At 41.2% G+C, this 14,955-nt stretch overlaps 1 protein-coding gene across 36 annotated transcripts in view; it reads right to left on the reverse strand.

Moving 5' to 3' along the window:
• Nucleotides 1-14,955, reverse strand: part of ARHGEF9 (Cdc42 guanine nucleotide exchange factor 9) — a 530,054-nt gene that overhangs the window by 366,460 nt on the left and 148,639 nt on the right. For all 36 annotated transcript variants that reach the window (XM_071212901.1, XM_071212902.1, XM_058291384.2 and 33 more), the window contains one exon: nucleotides 11,007-11,136. In XM_071212901.1, the coding sequence (XP_071069002.1) occupies nucleotides 11,007-11,136 (130 nt within the window). The remainder of the gene's footprint in view (nucleotides 1-11,006; nucleotides 11,137-14,955) is intronic.

Genomic DNA, 14,955 nt, shown 5'->3' on the forward strand with positions numbered 1-14,955 from the left:
AGGCAGGGAGAAGAAAAAAGTTGCCATATGCAGGCATTTTTGGGATTTGGAATTGTCCTGAATGACACTGCAATGACAGATACAAGCCATTATGTGTCCTGCCATAGCTTACAGAATTGAGTGGGAGAGAGTGTAAATCACAATATAAATTATAATCCATGCTTAGTGGTAATACTCCAAAATGTGTTAATCAATTGCAATGAATTTACCAAACTAATGAAGGAAGTTTTTAATGTTGGAAAAAGTGGGGGGTGTGGGGAGTGGGCATATGGGAACCTCCTATATTTTTTAATGTAATATTTTGTAAGATCTATGTATCTTTTAAAAATCAATAAAAATATATTAAAAATTAATTAATTAAAAACATATTTTAAAAAACAACAGTGGCTCAGAACCCAAGAAAATTGGTATTTTCTGAGCTCCTATACAGGTCAGATATTGTGATTACCTTGCAAACCTTACAAATAATAGCCTTCGTAAGTTGATTTGCATGCTCCCATTTTATAGTCCAAGGTTCAGAAGGGTCACGTGATAGGCCAAAGTCATCCATCTGGTTAGCTGCAGATCCACAACCCAATCTCCATCTCTCTGGCTCCAGAGAATGCATACTCTTTCACTAAATTTTATCATCTCTAGGCCAGAAAGTCACTAGAGGGCCAGTTCTCTGAGTCTCAGTTTCTCCAGCTATAAAATGAGGTATATGAGGAGAATGGTCTCTAAGGACTCAGTGCTGATATTCTAATGCTAAGAATACAGCCTTGCACACAAAGTCAAGTCAGTGTTAGAGATAGGGAGACCCTGCATCTCCCCAGAAATATTCAGGGGCAAATATCCCAGGTGGTGAGCAGTGAGCCAGAAAGAAGGGCATCTAGAAATGGTGTTCTTCATCATAGCAATTTTTTTTTCCAATTTAAGGGGTGTGAAGGAAAAAGAGAACTCAATGGAAGTATTTTTTAATAATAAAACCTGAAGGAACTAAGAGATAGCCTGTTAACTCCAAACTCTAGACTCAGCTTCAAGGGTACCCAGGAACTAGAGAAACAGTTTCTTGAGATGCTGACACACTAACAGAGCCTCTGGAGGCTCAGGACTGGGAAAAGAAGCCCTCAGGATGGAGAAATAATGAAGAGCTTTCCTGTTGGAGGAAGGGTGAAATCCTAATTAGTAGCACTCCAAAACAAGTCAGGAAGATGTGCCACCAGTTCACTTTGAATATTTATAAAGTGAAAGAGAACCATAAAAAGGGGAAAATGCCATAAAAAAGATGGCCAGGGTGACTTTTTTTTTTAAAGATTTATTTATTTCTCCACCCTCCCCCTTGCAGCTTGTTCCTTTTCTTTTGCTGTCTCTTCTCTGTGCCCACTCGCTGCATGTTTTGTCTGTATCTGCCTGTCTCCCTTTTGTGAGGTCATCTTGCTGTGCCAGCTCTCCACTGCACGGGAGCCATCAGCTCTCCATGGTGCATTGGCCAGCTTTGCTTTCACAAGGAGGCCCTGGGATGTGAACCCAGAGCCTCCCATATGGTAGACGGGAGCCTAACTGATTGAGCCACAGCCACTTCCCTCCAGGATGACTTTTTTTTTTTTCTTTAAATAAAATTTTATTGAAGTATATCATTCATATACAAACATACATTAACAGATATAAAGTAAAAGTTGTGGACTTACAAACCTGCTATCATCATATAGGGCTCCTATGCATCGCCCCACCACCAACACCTTGCATTGTTATGAAATATTTGTTGCAAACTATGAAAAACCATTATCAAAATATTACTACGAACCATAACCCATATTAATATTTGGTGTATTTCTCCCAACCCACCTGCTTATTGACCCACTGTATTAGTATTATATATTTGTTATAGATCATGAGGGAATATTCTCATATTTCCTGTTAACCACAGTCCATCTTATACCACTGGATTTTTTTGTGCTATAGTCCCATACTTTGTACAACCCATTCAATGTATATACTCGGTGGTTCTTACTTTCATCATAGAGTTGTGCTGTCATCACCTCAGTCAGTTTTAGAATATTTTCATTACTTTAACAGGAAAAATTCCATACCCCCATAATACCCCCTCTTGTCGTTCCTTAGAATTGATATAATATCTTCTTTGCCATTGATGGACAAATATTACAATGTTACTATTATCTATCAACCAGGATGACTTTTAAAGGCATCACTAAACTGAGGATGCTCAGACCAGAAGGATTATTCAGTGCCATCTGGTACACCTACTGCACCAGCCAGAGGTACCTCAGTTCTATTTTGAAACACCTGCTACACATAACTCCATCAAGCAAAAAAAAAAAAAAAAAAGAAAAACTTGAAAAAATACACTGCCATGTTCACCAAGCACACTGACTTTAGGCAACTCACATATCATCTCTGTGCCTCTTTTCTCATCTTCAAAATGGGTATAATAATTGGTTGTTTTGATGATTATATAAATTAACATATATTAAGTTCTTGGAAAAGTACATAGCACACTGTAACCTCTATATCAGTGATTACTTTTATTTTTATTTTTACTATTTTAATTTTATTATTGCTGTGTGCCAGGTGATATACATATCCTGTCTCCAGTTAATATTCACAATAACCCCAAAACCAAGGTGGGAGAATTGATGTAACCTTTCCAAAGACACAGAAACCAAGTTGAACTCCCTCTGAAGCCCATTTTTTTTCCAAAGCCCATTTTAAAAATATCAAACCACAGTAAAATGATAAGCCGCCAGTGGAACAACCAGCTACCATGGAATATTTCTTAGTTGAGCATCTCGTGAGGCCTGGGTTCTAGGCACAGTTCTGCCACCAACTCACCTCTTGCCCTTTGGAAGAAGTTTAATTGCTCTCAACCTCAATTTCCTCATTTGTACAATGGAGATGATACAATAGTTCCTGCTTGGCCCACTTCATGTGGCTGCTTGAGAGTATCAAATCAGTCCATAGAACGAAAAGTATATGAAAAATACAAAGAGCTACACAAACTTGGTGGGCCCTCTCTTTGCTCAGAGCCCTTATCTTTGCCTCCTCTACCCTATTTGCACCACAGACCACTTTGATTTGCTCCCAAAAGTGAAAACCTTTCCCACTGCCTCCCAACCCCCACATGGCCTTCTGGTCTGTTCCATTCCTCCAGGATTTTGCTTGCATGGTTCCCTCTGCCTGGAATGTGTTTGCCCCCACTGGATGGCCAAGGCCATATTTTATTCATCTCAAACCCCAGGGGTCAGTATAGGGCTTGGTAAAGAAGAGCTGTTCAGAACATTTGTCATCTAGTGTCACTTCTTTGCTCAAAATTTTCCAGTGGCTCCTATCTCACTCGCAGTAAAAAGCCAAGATCCTATGAAGACTTACAATGTTCTGACCTCCTACGACTTCTTTAATTTCATCTTCTCTCACTCTTTCCCTTACTCACTCCACTCCAGAAATACTGGCCTCCCTGATGGTCCTTGAACATACACTTGCATCTCTCAGGGTTCTTTTGTTTGTTCTTCCTTCTGCTTGGACTGCTCTATCTTGAGAAAGCCACAATATCATGGTTTGCTCCTTTACATCCTTCACCTTTGCTCAAATGTCACCTTCTCAGTGAAAACTTCTTTGAACTATCAAAAATAGCACTTCTAGCACTCTCTAGTCTATAACCTTACTTCATATTTCTTCATAGCCCATATCATTACCTGACATTATAAGTTTGATTGTTTCCTCTCTCTTGTACTGATATATAAATTCAATGAGGGCAGGAACCTTGTCCTGTCCAGTGATGTATCTACATAGCATACAATGAGGCTTGCACATAGTAGGTACTCAAATATCTCTTCAATAATTTAATGAAAGGATGCTAAATGAACTGTGGTCTCCAAAACCTATCTAAAGCTTCCTTACCAGCTCAGTCATTTTCCCTCTCTGGGGACAAAGTCTCAGAGAAGGGGAGAGGATATTGCCAAACCTGGCTTCACCCATTTGTAATTATAGGCCAATGTCTGATGTGCATTGTGGTCTGAGCAGATTAAAGAAAGAAGGACAAGGAAATGGAATCCTTTTATCCAGTCTTTTTTTTTTTCAATTCTACCTAATTTCAGGAAAGCAGGGAAATAAACCATTCATCCCCACATTTTTTTCTCGGAGTCCCAGGAGCATGCCTTATCAAGCCATCTTAGCTTTTAATTAGAAACTTTTGCTGCCTCTATCACGTTGGAATTTTTGTTTCCTCCAATTTTTTTCTAATTCAATAATCCAATGGCAAACTGGAACAGACCCTTGTGTATTATACAATCAGGCTGGGAGGGGAAGGGGGTGCAAAGAGAATATCAAAATCACATGCAATTAAGCCCCCAAAAATGAACTTCAAACTAGGGTTTTTGGTAAAAATTTCCAGGGGAAAAACTATTAAAAAGAAGCTGACAAGGACAGGGACAGCTTCTCTCTCCTTTCCTTTCAAGTAGATTTAATGAGTGTGAAAGGTATCAAAGTGACACCTCAACCAAGTCTCAGCAATCGAGAAATGAGAAACAGAAATTTCCATGAAACTGTAATCTCTGGTAATAGGCTCTTCTTCTACTTCTCCTGCAAGTTGCTTTAAGGAATTGATGATTATTTAGAGGATTAGGTGACACTTTCACTCATCTGCTTATTTTTTCAGGAGTCCTTGGGAGTGAGACAAAGGCAGGAGTACCTCAGGAATTCTAGCTCCCACAGGCTGGCAGAGAGAAGGAATGGAAACTGGAGTTAGACAAAGAGCCTCAGAATGTTCATGGAGTAAGTGGAAGGAAGAATAGGGCCAGTTGGAATATAAGCTTATTGCTCTCTAGTCAGATTCTGATTTAACGAGCAGGCTCCAAGTGTCTATATGCCACCAACGTTCTGTTCCCATTTCCAGTTCTTCTGCAAAAGATATTAAGCTCTGAACATTTCCACTAAAATTCCTTTTTCATTTGCCAAATGACGCTGAAATTACGATGGGGATGCTTTCGACCACTACTAATTTGTTCAAATACCTGAGAGTAAAGAGGTGGCACAGACATCTTCCTTTTCTTGATTTACAGGGCTTGCTCACAGTTACCCTCAGCAAGCTGGCAGTACATTTCTTTGCATACTAAACTATTTGGGGAGGCGGAACTCATCTCACAAAGGAACTATACCAGAGAACCAGTGAGGATGAGCCAGCCAGCCCAAGAGCCAGCAAGTCATGGAGCAGCCATGTCGAATTGCTTTCTGGGGAGCCCCTCCAACATTCATCTCACCTTCAACCTAACTGAGTTTTGTATTTTTCCCCCTAAACAGTCTCACTCTCTTACACAAATATAGACTCTTTACTGCCAAAACTAGTCCCTGCAATATCATGAAGGAGAGCAATTGAGCTGTGGGAGGCAGGAAGTTGCAGGAGTGTGTGGTGCAGTAGTGAAAAGAATCACACATATGGAATCAAGAGCTTAGGTACAAGTTCAAGCTCTTCCACTGACTTCTTGTAGGGCCATGGTCAGGAACAGGTCTCTTTTTGCTTCTTAGTCTTCTGCTATCAGTACAAGGTGTGTTGTGTATGTGTGTGTGTGTGCATGAATGTATGTGCATGCATACATGGTGAGGATTGTGGGGGGAGTTCTCTAAAGGCCCTGCTTACTCTGGCATTCTAGCAGTCTGTAAGACTAGCTATGGTAAACATGACAGACTTTTTAGGCCTGACCTCTGAAATGTACACATCAGGCCTTCTGGAGTAAAGGCCTCTCAGAGGCCAACTCATCTAGAGCTGGAAAGTTCTCCAAAGTGAGAAAGGGTACCACAAGGAATTATTCTTCTTACAAATCTAGATGAAGACAAGTTTCACCAAGCAGGAGGGTTGGAGGATTGTGTGAGTTTGGATAAGATCAGGGGACCAATCAATCATTCTAACAAAGCAGGAAGAGAGCAACTTTTCTGATCTGTCCTGGCTCAGAATTGAGGTTTTGTTCCTATCCCTTCCAGATGAAACACATGAAATTCCTTATGAGAGGCCAAGTCTTTAAATTATAGCTCAGTGCTTTAGAATTTGTTGTTAATAAAGTTTCATGGGAAGGCCAGGATCTTTCAAGCAATTTCAAGTCTGGAGGCCCAGAATAGATGGGAGTATTGGGTCTTCTAGGCATTGGCAAAGGGAAAGGTATTCCAGAGAATAGGAAGACAGCTGTTGCTGGGAAACTTTTCTTAAAGGGAATCCTACTGGAGGACAGAAAAAGAAGCCTGCCAACCAGTCAAAATTTCCTAGTGCTTTAGTGCTGATAGGCTCACTAGAGATCATTTGGTACAGTTCTATGCCTCTGATCAAGCAAGGAGCCAAAGTAAAGCAGAATACAAGTGAAGGAGAATCCATGATTTCCTATAAGACTGGCCCAGTGTTCACTTCCTCTTATGAGCAAGAGGGTCTATTTATGTAGATTCATTCCATTCTCTAGGTCTCAACTAATTACTGTTTTCCTATTCTATATGGGGACCTTATCCTGCAAATAAGACTCAAAAATATGGTGGCTGATCAGAACTGTGGTCCTTTCCAGCCATCTACATTAAAGAGGAACAGAGGTAGCAGAATGAAGGAAAGATAACTTTCTTCTATATCTAATTCATCCAGTTTACCCTGGGTGAGTCATTGTTTTTAAGAGTGATACCCCTTGTAATGGGCTTGAAATTCAAGAAAGATAATACCACTTAATCATAGAAAACAATACCTGAGTTGAAGCCAGTGTAAAGGGGAACTGGCTCTACCTCTTCAAGAGGGTTAAGATTGCCACCCTCTGCCTGGTAGCATGTTCAGTCCCTCTATCTGGGTTATTTTAGCCTGTGGACTGTCAAATTGCACAATTTGGGCCCAAAAGATAAATGTGAAATGTCGTTATTATGGATTCTATTTGTGGGCACGAGACAAACACCAAATATTGTACTCAATATACAGGTACCTTTGAGACCTTAAAATTCACAGCTCTGTTTCTACTGAATAGCAACTTCAAGAACTGCAACAGAGCAGAAGCATTGCAAAGGCAAAATCCCAAATTATTTGTTAGGCTGTGTATATCCTTGCAGTGAGCCTTCAGGAAGAAAAGGCATTAGTGACCTCAGTCACCGAAGGTTTCCCAGTTCAAAGAATTCATGGCTGTTTGCAATGGAAAGGAAGGTTGTCAGAGATTATTTTTTATCTTCTTTTTATTTTTTAAAATGTTACATTAAAAAAATATAAGAGGCCCCAATATACCCCCCAGCCCCCTGATCCCACTCCTCCCACATCAACAACCTCTCATCATCATGGCACATTCACTGCATTTGGTGAATACATTTTTGAGCACTGCTGCACCACATGGATAATGGTTTACATTGTAGTTTACACTCTCCCCAAGTCCACCCAGTGGGCCATGATAGAACATACAATGTCCAGCATCTGTCCCTGCAGCATCACCCAGGACAACTCCAAGTCCTGAAAATGCCCCCACATCATATCTGTTCTCCCCTCTCCCTACCCTCAGCAGCTACCATGGCCACTTCCTCCACATCAATGCTACAATTTCTTCCACTACTATTCACGATAGTCCCATAGTAGAAAATCAGTAAGTTCACTCTAATCCATACTCTATTCCTCCACCCTGTGGACCTTGGGATGGTCTTGTCCACTCCACTTCTTTATCGAGAGGAGGTTTAGATTCCACATGGATGATGGATGCAATTCTCCTGCTTGCAGCTGTAGGTAGTCTTGGCTTCCTGGTGTTGTGGTTGACCTTCTTCACCTCCCTGTTTGCTGGCCGGGGTAAGTCCAATAAACCAGAATGCAGGAGTTGCAAGTCTGCTGAGGCTAAGGGCCTGGCTGTCACATGGACAGTCCAGAGATTCAGGCCTCCTGAGTATATTATTTTTAAAAGCAGGTGATGAACCACAGAATTTTGTCTGTGTCTTTGACAGGGATGATGATCATGACCTAGAGAATGCAAGCTTGAGAGCTTGAGTAGACCTAGAAGTGGAAGGGTGATATGACCCCATCAAGAGTGAAAGAAGTACTTTAGCTGGCCTGCGCGGTTGGGGACAGCTGAGAACTAACCTTGTATTCTGTGTTTCGGAGTGAATTGGTCCACACTACTACACATTCAATATGTTTCTGGTAGTCATAAAATTCCCAGACTCAAGGAACTTTAAAAAGCTACTGAGTTTTGTAACAAATGTGCCATTCACATATAAAAAAGTTATTGATACACAAGAAGGGAAAGGGGAAGGATGTTGGGTACATGGAAGTCCTCTGTGTTCTGCATGTCAATTTCCTGTGACCTAAAGCTTCTTTGAAGAAAAAATTATAAAAAGTAAGACACTGGGGAAGAAATGGAAGAAAATGTCACTGTACATACAGGACAAGAGATATCATAGTGATAAAAGGCAAAACATCAAAAATTTTAAAAATATTTTCCTTATTTTAATATCCCAATTTAAAAATTTTATTTTAGTTTTGGTTTTTCTAAGTTATTATATATTTTCCTTTTTTTGTTTAAACTTAACATTATTTCAATTTTCCTATTAATTGTACTTGGTGACATTATTGGTTTCATTTTTTTTTAATTTTTAAAGTTTCATTTAATTGTCTTTTTTTTTTAAGATGCATAGATCACAAAAAATGTTACATTAAAAAATATAAGAGTTTCCTATACACCCCATACTGCACCCCGCCAGGGAGGATTATTGGTGTGGGGTGTCAGTTATGGGGGATACATCGTGGGGAGGAAGTTCACCTGGGCACACTTATAAGATATATAAATGTCTTCAAATATTCATGGGGCATGGTCACAGTGGGTCACAACAACAGAAAGAATATTGAATTCCCATCCTGGGAGTTCTGCCACATTCTTTAATGGAATAGCATTAATCCCCCAAGCGCAAGGCAATGACTAGTGAAGAAGGATGGTCCATTGATGGGCCCTTGATACTGACGATTATTCTTATAAGCCTTTGCCCTTGAAATTGCAGCTTAGCCTAGTGCTGTAGGGTGCCTAAGAGTTACCTCCTGAGAGCCTCCATGTTGCTCAAATGTGGCCACTCTCTAAGCTAAACTCAGCATTACCTTCCCCCCAGCATGGGACATACTTCCCAAGGATAAGCCTCCCTAGCACCGAGAGATTACTACCAAGCACCGGCTGGTAATGCAGCTGAAAAAATACCTTGAATAAAAGGGGGAAAAGGGAAAGACAAATGAGTTTATATGGCTAAGAGACTTCAAAGTGAGTCAGGAGGTCACTGCAGAAGTAGCTCTTATGCATGTCTCAGCAGGATCTCATAGATGCCAGAGTACATGTTACCCCAAATAGTGAGGCTCCTGAAGGCCCTGGAGACACCCAGGTCTTATGGTCATGGCAGATAGCTTTGGAGTTTGGTGCTTTGCCAGTTGGCCCTACTTTGGAGTTTGTGCTCCTGAGTGTGACAGAGTTCGACTCAGTTGTGACTTCTCTACACATGCCTCTTCTCTCCCTTCTATTTCAATCCATAGTTGGTGCAGGAATTGGGAGGTATACATCCAAGAGACTTGAATCATTGGGCTGTCCATGTGCCAGCTGGGCCCTGAACCTCAGTGGAGTTGCAAAACCTACTCTCCAGTTCATTGAACTCATCCAGGACAACTAGCAAGGAGGTGAGGATGGATAACCACCATACCAAGGAACTGAAAGAGTCTACATTGCTAAGAGAATTCCATTCATCAGCCAAATGAAATCAAGCCCACTCAAAATTAGAGGAGGAGTGGGCATCACCATCCCAGAATCCTCAGGATTGGGGAATAAAATATGGACTAGAATGAACTTCCTGGTATTGTACTATAGACTTATTGTTATTCTAGAAATGGAAGAAATTATATCACTGATGTGTAGACAGTGGCCACTGGAGGTGCAAGTTAGGGAGAGGGAAAAAGAGATATAATATGGGGGCATTTTGGGGACTTGGAATTGTCCTGAATGACACTGTAATGACAGATACAGGCCATTATATATCCTGCCATAACCTACAGAACCGAGTGTGAGAAAGTGTAAAACACAATGTAAAACCTAACCCATGCTTAGTGGCAATGCTGCAAATGTGTTCATCAATTGCAATGAATGTACCACACAGTTGAAAGAAGTTGTTAATGTGGGGAAGGGTGGGAGGTGTGGGGAGTGGGGCATATGGGCTTTCTTTATAATTTTTGCATAATCTAAGTATCTTTTAAAAAATAAAATATATATTTAAAAAGAGAACAAAGGGAAGAAATCCGCCCTTTGTGTGTTTTTTTAAAATAAGGACTTTTTTTTAAAGATTTATTTTTTATTGATTTCTCTTCCCTTCCCCACCCTCCCCACCCCAGTTATCTGCTCTCTGTGTCCATTCGCTGTGTGTTCTTCTGTGTTCACTTGTATTCTTGTCAGCAGCACCCAGAATCTGTGTCGTGTTTTGTTGTGTCATCTTGCTGTGCCAGCTCTCCGTGTGTGTGGTGCCATTCTTGGGTAGGCTGCACTTTTTTCATGCTGGGCAGCTCTCTTTACAGGGCACACTCCCTGTGCATGGGGCTCCCCTACATGGGGGATACCCCTGCATGGCATGGCACTCCTTGTGCGCCTCAGCACTGTGCATGGGCCAGCCCATCACACCGGTCAGGTGGCCCTGGGTTTGAACCTTGGACCTCCCATGTGGTAGGTGGACTCCCTATACATTGGGCCAACTATTCTTCCCCCTTTGTGTTTTAATTTTTTTTTTTTTAGAAAAGCTAGTTAGTTTACTGAATTGGTTCCTGGCAACAACTAAAGTGATGGATCTTTCTTAAGGAAGTACTGCCATTAAGATATCTCAAACTTCTTAGAAAACTATTTGAGTATTCTATACCTTTCATTATCAGGAAGCTTTGCCTTGCTCTAATCTAAATCCTTTTGTATGGCTCTTTAAATCTAATTCCTTTTTGACCATCCTTGGATAAGATGAGAAAGTGATGACAAACTATTCAGATTTCCCAATGCCCCTGTTGTTGAAGGTCTTACCTCCCAGTCTAGGACAGAGGCCTGCCACTGGGCAATCTTGTCAATATTCTCCAAACGCCGTTTGCGCTCATTGATCTGCTGAGTCACATTTCTCATAACAGCCAGAGCAGCTGCCACATACCTGTAGTCACTGTGAATATACAAGAGATCAAGTTGGATGAACCAATTTGCCAGAGACTGCTAGCTGCCAACTCTGACATTCATTCTCCATTTCTGCCTTAGTGCTTAATTTTCATATGGAAATTATACCACCTCAAGTAATAAGTTACATTTCTTAATTTTCTGTAGCTCAAGGGCTTACTATGTAACTAATTTCTATCTAATGATATGTAAATAGAAGTGTTGAGTAATCCTGAGAAATTTCCTATTAGTAAGAGAGAATGCTTTTCTTTGGCTCTTACTCAGTTTTGATGCTTGGAATGTGATTGTGATGGCTGAATCACTAGCAGCCATCTTGGACCAGAAAGACAGGGGCCATACCCTAGGAATGGGAAGCAGAAATCTGGAATGTACCATGTCCTTAATGACTAAGGAGCACCATATCAGCCATAGGCTGCCTACTTGCAAAGAGAAACAGACCCATATCTTTTTTCAGTCACTATTTATGGGTGCTACCTGATATGATATGGTGAGGAGCCAAAAGGGAGCCTCACAGATATCACAGCTTACCATGCCTTCCACCACCTACTTCTGGGGAGCCTCTGTATGTAGCATGTTGGCTAAGAACACAAAGTCTGGAGTCAGACTCCCTGATTTCAAAGCTCAGTTTACCAATGACTAGAAGTGTGGTCTTTGGCAAGTCTCACTCAATCTCTCAGTGACTCAATTTCTTCATCTGTAAAATGGGGAGAATTAAAGTAGGATTTATTGAGGGTTTCATAAATCAAGTACAGTCATCAATGTAAACTGTTTAACTCTTGGCCCACAGTAAATTTTAGCAATATTATTATTACAAATCAAACATTTTTCTAGTATGGGAAAATGAGTGTTCATCAACTCCCTAAACCCCTAGTCCCAGAAGTACAGTCCTGGACTCAGCTTCCTGAGACTTTGCATGGCCCACATGTTGAAGTTTACGTCACACTGCTCAGTTTTCGCGGCTTGGCTGATCTGATTTCCAATCGAATGGCTCCTGTGAAAGTATAATTGAAAGTAAGTTCCCAGCCATTCAGTGGAGCTACAATAAACAGAGAACATGGAGGGAAGAAAGACAGTTCAGTCTTAACATCTTTCCTTACAGCAGCCAAAAATGTCTTGTGGGCCTCAATCTCTTAACAACAATTAAAAAGAAAAGAAAAAAGGTAAAAATGAAGATGCATGGCAACTCTTTCTTTCTTAATACATTGAACTGTGGAATGGCAGACAAAACCTGGGCACAGGGAAGGTGATTTTAACTTCCAGGGTGGACACTAGGCAACATATCCCCTTAGGTAGATCCCTTGGCTCCAGTATGTACTCTGAATACCTGCCAGAACCATGGTCTTCAAACTCCAGTGCATTTTATCACCTCTATTGATGGGCTGTTCACTATATCTTCCAACCAGTTTATTTTTTCTCAAGATACCTCTGCTAAAAAAACTCTTCTTTATTCTGAGCTTCAATAAATATTAGCTATTATCAGCTTTCCTTCTGGATCCCACTGCTGAATCATATTGAGCTTATGGTCAACTAACACTTTCTAAGTCTCTTTGAAACATACTGCTTAGAAACTGCATCTCTCTCTGTCTATACTTGAGTTACTGGTTTCTTAACTGGAAAATTTACATTTGTTCCAGTCACATTTCATCCTCTTACAGTCCGTTCCTCCAGCCCATTGAGGATATTTTAGGCTATGTAATATAGCCAGTTTCTCCCTGCCACAGCTTTCCACTGAGAAGTAGCATAGGGTGATGAAAGAAGGGGGTGGTTGCTGTGCACAAGTAGAAGTTGCTGAAATAAATGAAAACTCCTGTTCCATGGGCCCATTTCATTTTCTGTTTCGTGTGGCTTTCTTCTCTCTCTCTCTCTCTCTCTCTCTCTCTCTCTCTCTCTCTCTCTCTCTCTCTCTCTCTCTCTCTCTCTCTCTCTTTGATTTGAGGGCATCAAGACACTCTCTGAGAGGTAAAGCATAGAATTCACTATCCAATATGATAGCAGCTAGCCACATTTAACTACAATTAAATACAATTAGTTCCTCAGTTACTAGTCATAGTTTCCAGTGCTGAACAGTCATCGGTTATCAACATTGGACAGCACAAATAGAACACTTGCCCTAGTGCAAAAAATAAAATTGGACATCACTGGCACGAGAATGCTCATTACCTCTGCCTGACATGTTTGGCACTACCCAACCATGGATTTATCACTGCTACCAAGTCATAATGTCCACTATGCAGTTTTGGCTGAGTGCTTTTCCCATCATGGCTAGAAGGGCATGCCCAGATCTCACACCTCATCCACTGGTTTTAAGGGTGAGTGAGAGAAGATAATAGCTGTGTTCCCCTAAACTCTGTTCAGCACCCCTGGACACTCAGCTGTGGCTTGGGTCTGGCACCTTTAAGGAGAGAGTAATTGAACCAAGATTTTTCAGATATGTCAAGTAACCTCCCTCTTCTACAGTCTTCCTTTTGTCAGCTTAAACAATAGGGGGATATGCTTCCCTTCTGGGAGTAAAGGCAGTATTATTCTCCACTTATCACTCTCTATCTAATCTTCCCTTTCAGAAGCTACTCAGCCTGTATTTCAGACCTACCCATCTGAATGAACACCTATATGACTAACCTCTGAGCATGCAGCATCCTCTACTTACCTCCAAATCCCAAACTACTCTTGATAAGTACAACAGGAGCTGTCACCTTGATACAGCTTCCTGAGGTTTTCCAAAAGGGGTAGGTCATGGCCTAAGGGTAGTGCTGGACTCCAACTGATCACCTTGAAGGAATCACAGGGATTGATGTAGCTGTTCACTGCTAGAGCAACACTCTCAAAACTCCGGGCTCAGGAGGTGGATGGGGATGGGACTAGGAACCCTGAGGGCAAAAACACCTTGAGGCAGGACGTTCAGTAAGAAATTGCAGGAGACATTCAGGGAAGATGGCAGAGTAAGGAGCACCAGGACTCAATTCTTTCAACAAAACAACCATTAAACAGAAAGGAACTGTCGAAAAAAACTATTTTAAAATTCCAGAGGCCAGAACACTTTACCACATCCAGGAAAGTGTGGCAGGAGGAGACTGATAAATCACAGTAAAAAAAACCAAAACACTACAAATTGCTTTCTCTGCACAGATGCTACCACCACTCATGCCCCACTTGAGAGGCAGGCCACCACAGGGTCCAGTCCCTGGCTAGTGTCTGGTGACAGAAAGGCACATAAAAATCCTCTTCCCTAAGAACAATAGATCCTGGAGTCCTGCCACAATGGTGAGGCAAGATGGCAAGCCTGCCAGTTTCTCTCTACTTTCTCCTGGAGCTCAGCTGTGGACAATCAGGCCTTAGGCCTAATTTCCTTAGACTTCTTAGGGTTTCTCTATCTTTCTGAGGTCTTAGGTGAGCCTGGAGTCCTCTCTCTCACATGGACAGGTCAGAAATGACAAAGCCCATTTTTCTGTGTGTTGTCTTTTTCTCTGTTGTTCTCAGTTTATGTAAGACCCAGAAATAAGTTAGACCTAATCTGGGTCATGCTTCACTGATGTCCAATCAAAAAGCCCTAAATCAATCTAATCAAGAGATCTAATTAAAGGCCTCAACAGAATTTAATGCAAAGGGCTTCACACCCACAGGAATAGATTAGCTCAAGAACACTCTTTTCTGGGATTCACAAAATTCAAACTATCATATTCCTATAGGAGGGCTGAAGCTCAAGAAAATCTCTTATCATCTGATACTTACAAAACCAAGAAACAGACATCTCAGGGAGTAAATCCCAAAGTTAAGATTTTAAAATATTAAAATGTATTGTATGCAACAA

This window comes from Dasypus novemcinctus, chromosome X (genome assembly GCF_030445035.2).
Source record: "Dasypus novemcinctus isolate mDasNov1 chromosome X, mDasNov1.1.hap2, whole genome shotgun sequence".
In the NCBI taxonomy this organism is placed as follows: Eukaryota; Metazoa; Chordata; class Mammalia; order Cingulata; family Dasypodidae; genus Dasypus; species Dasypus novemcinctus.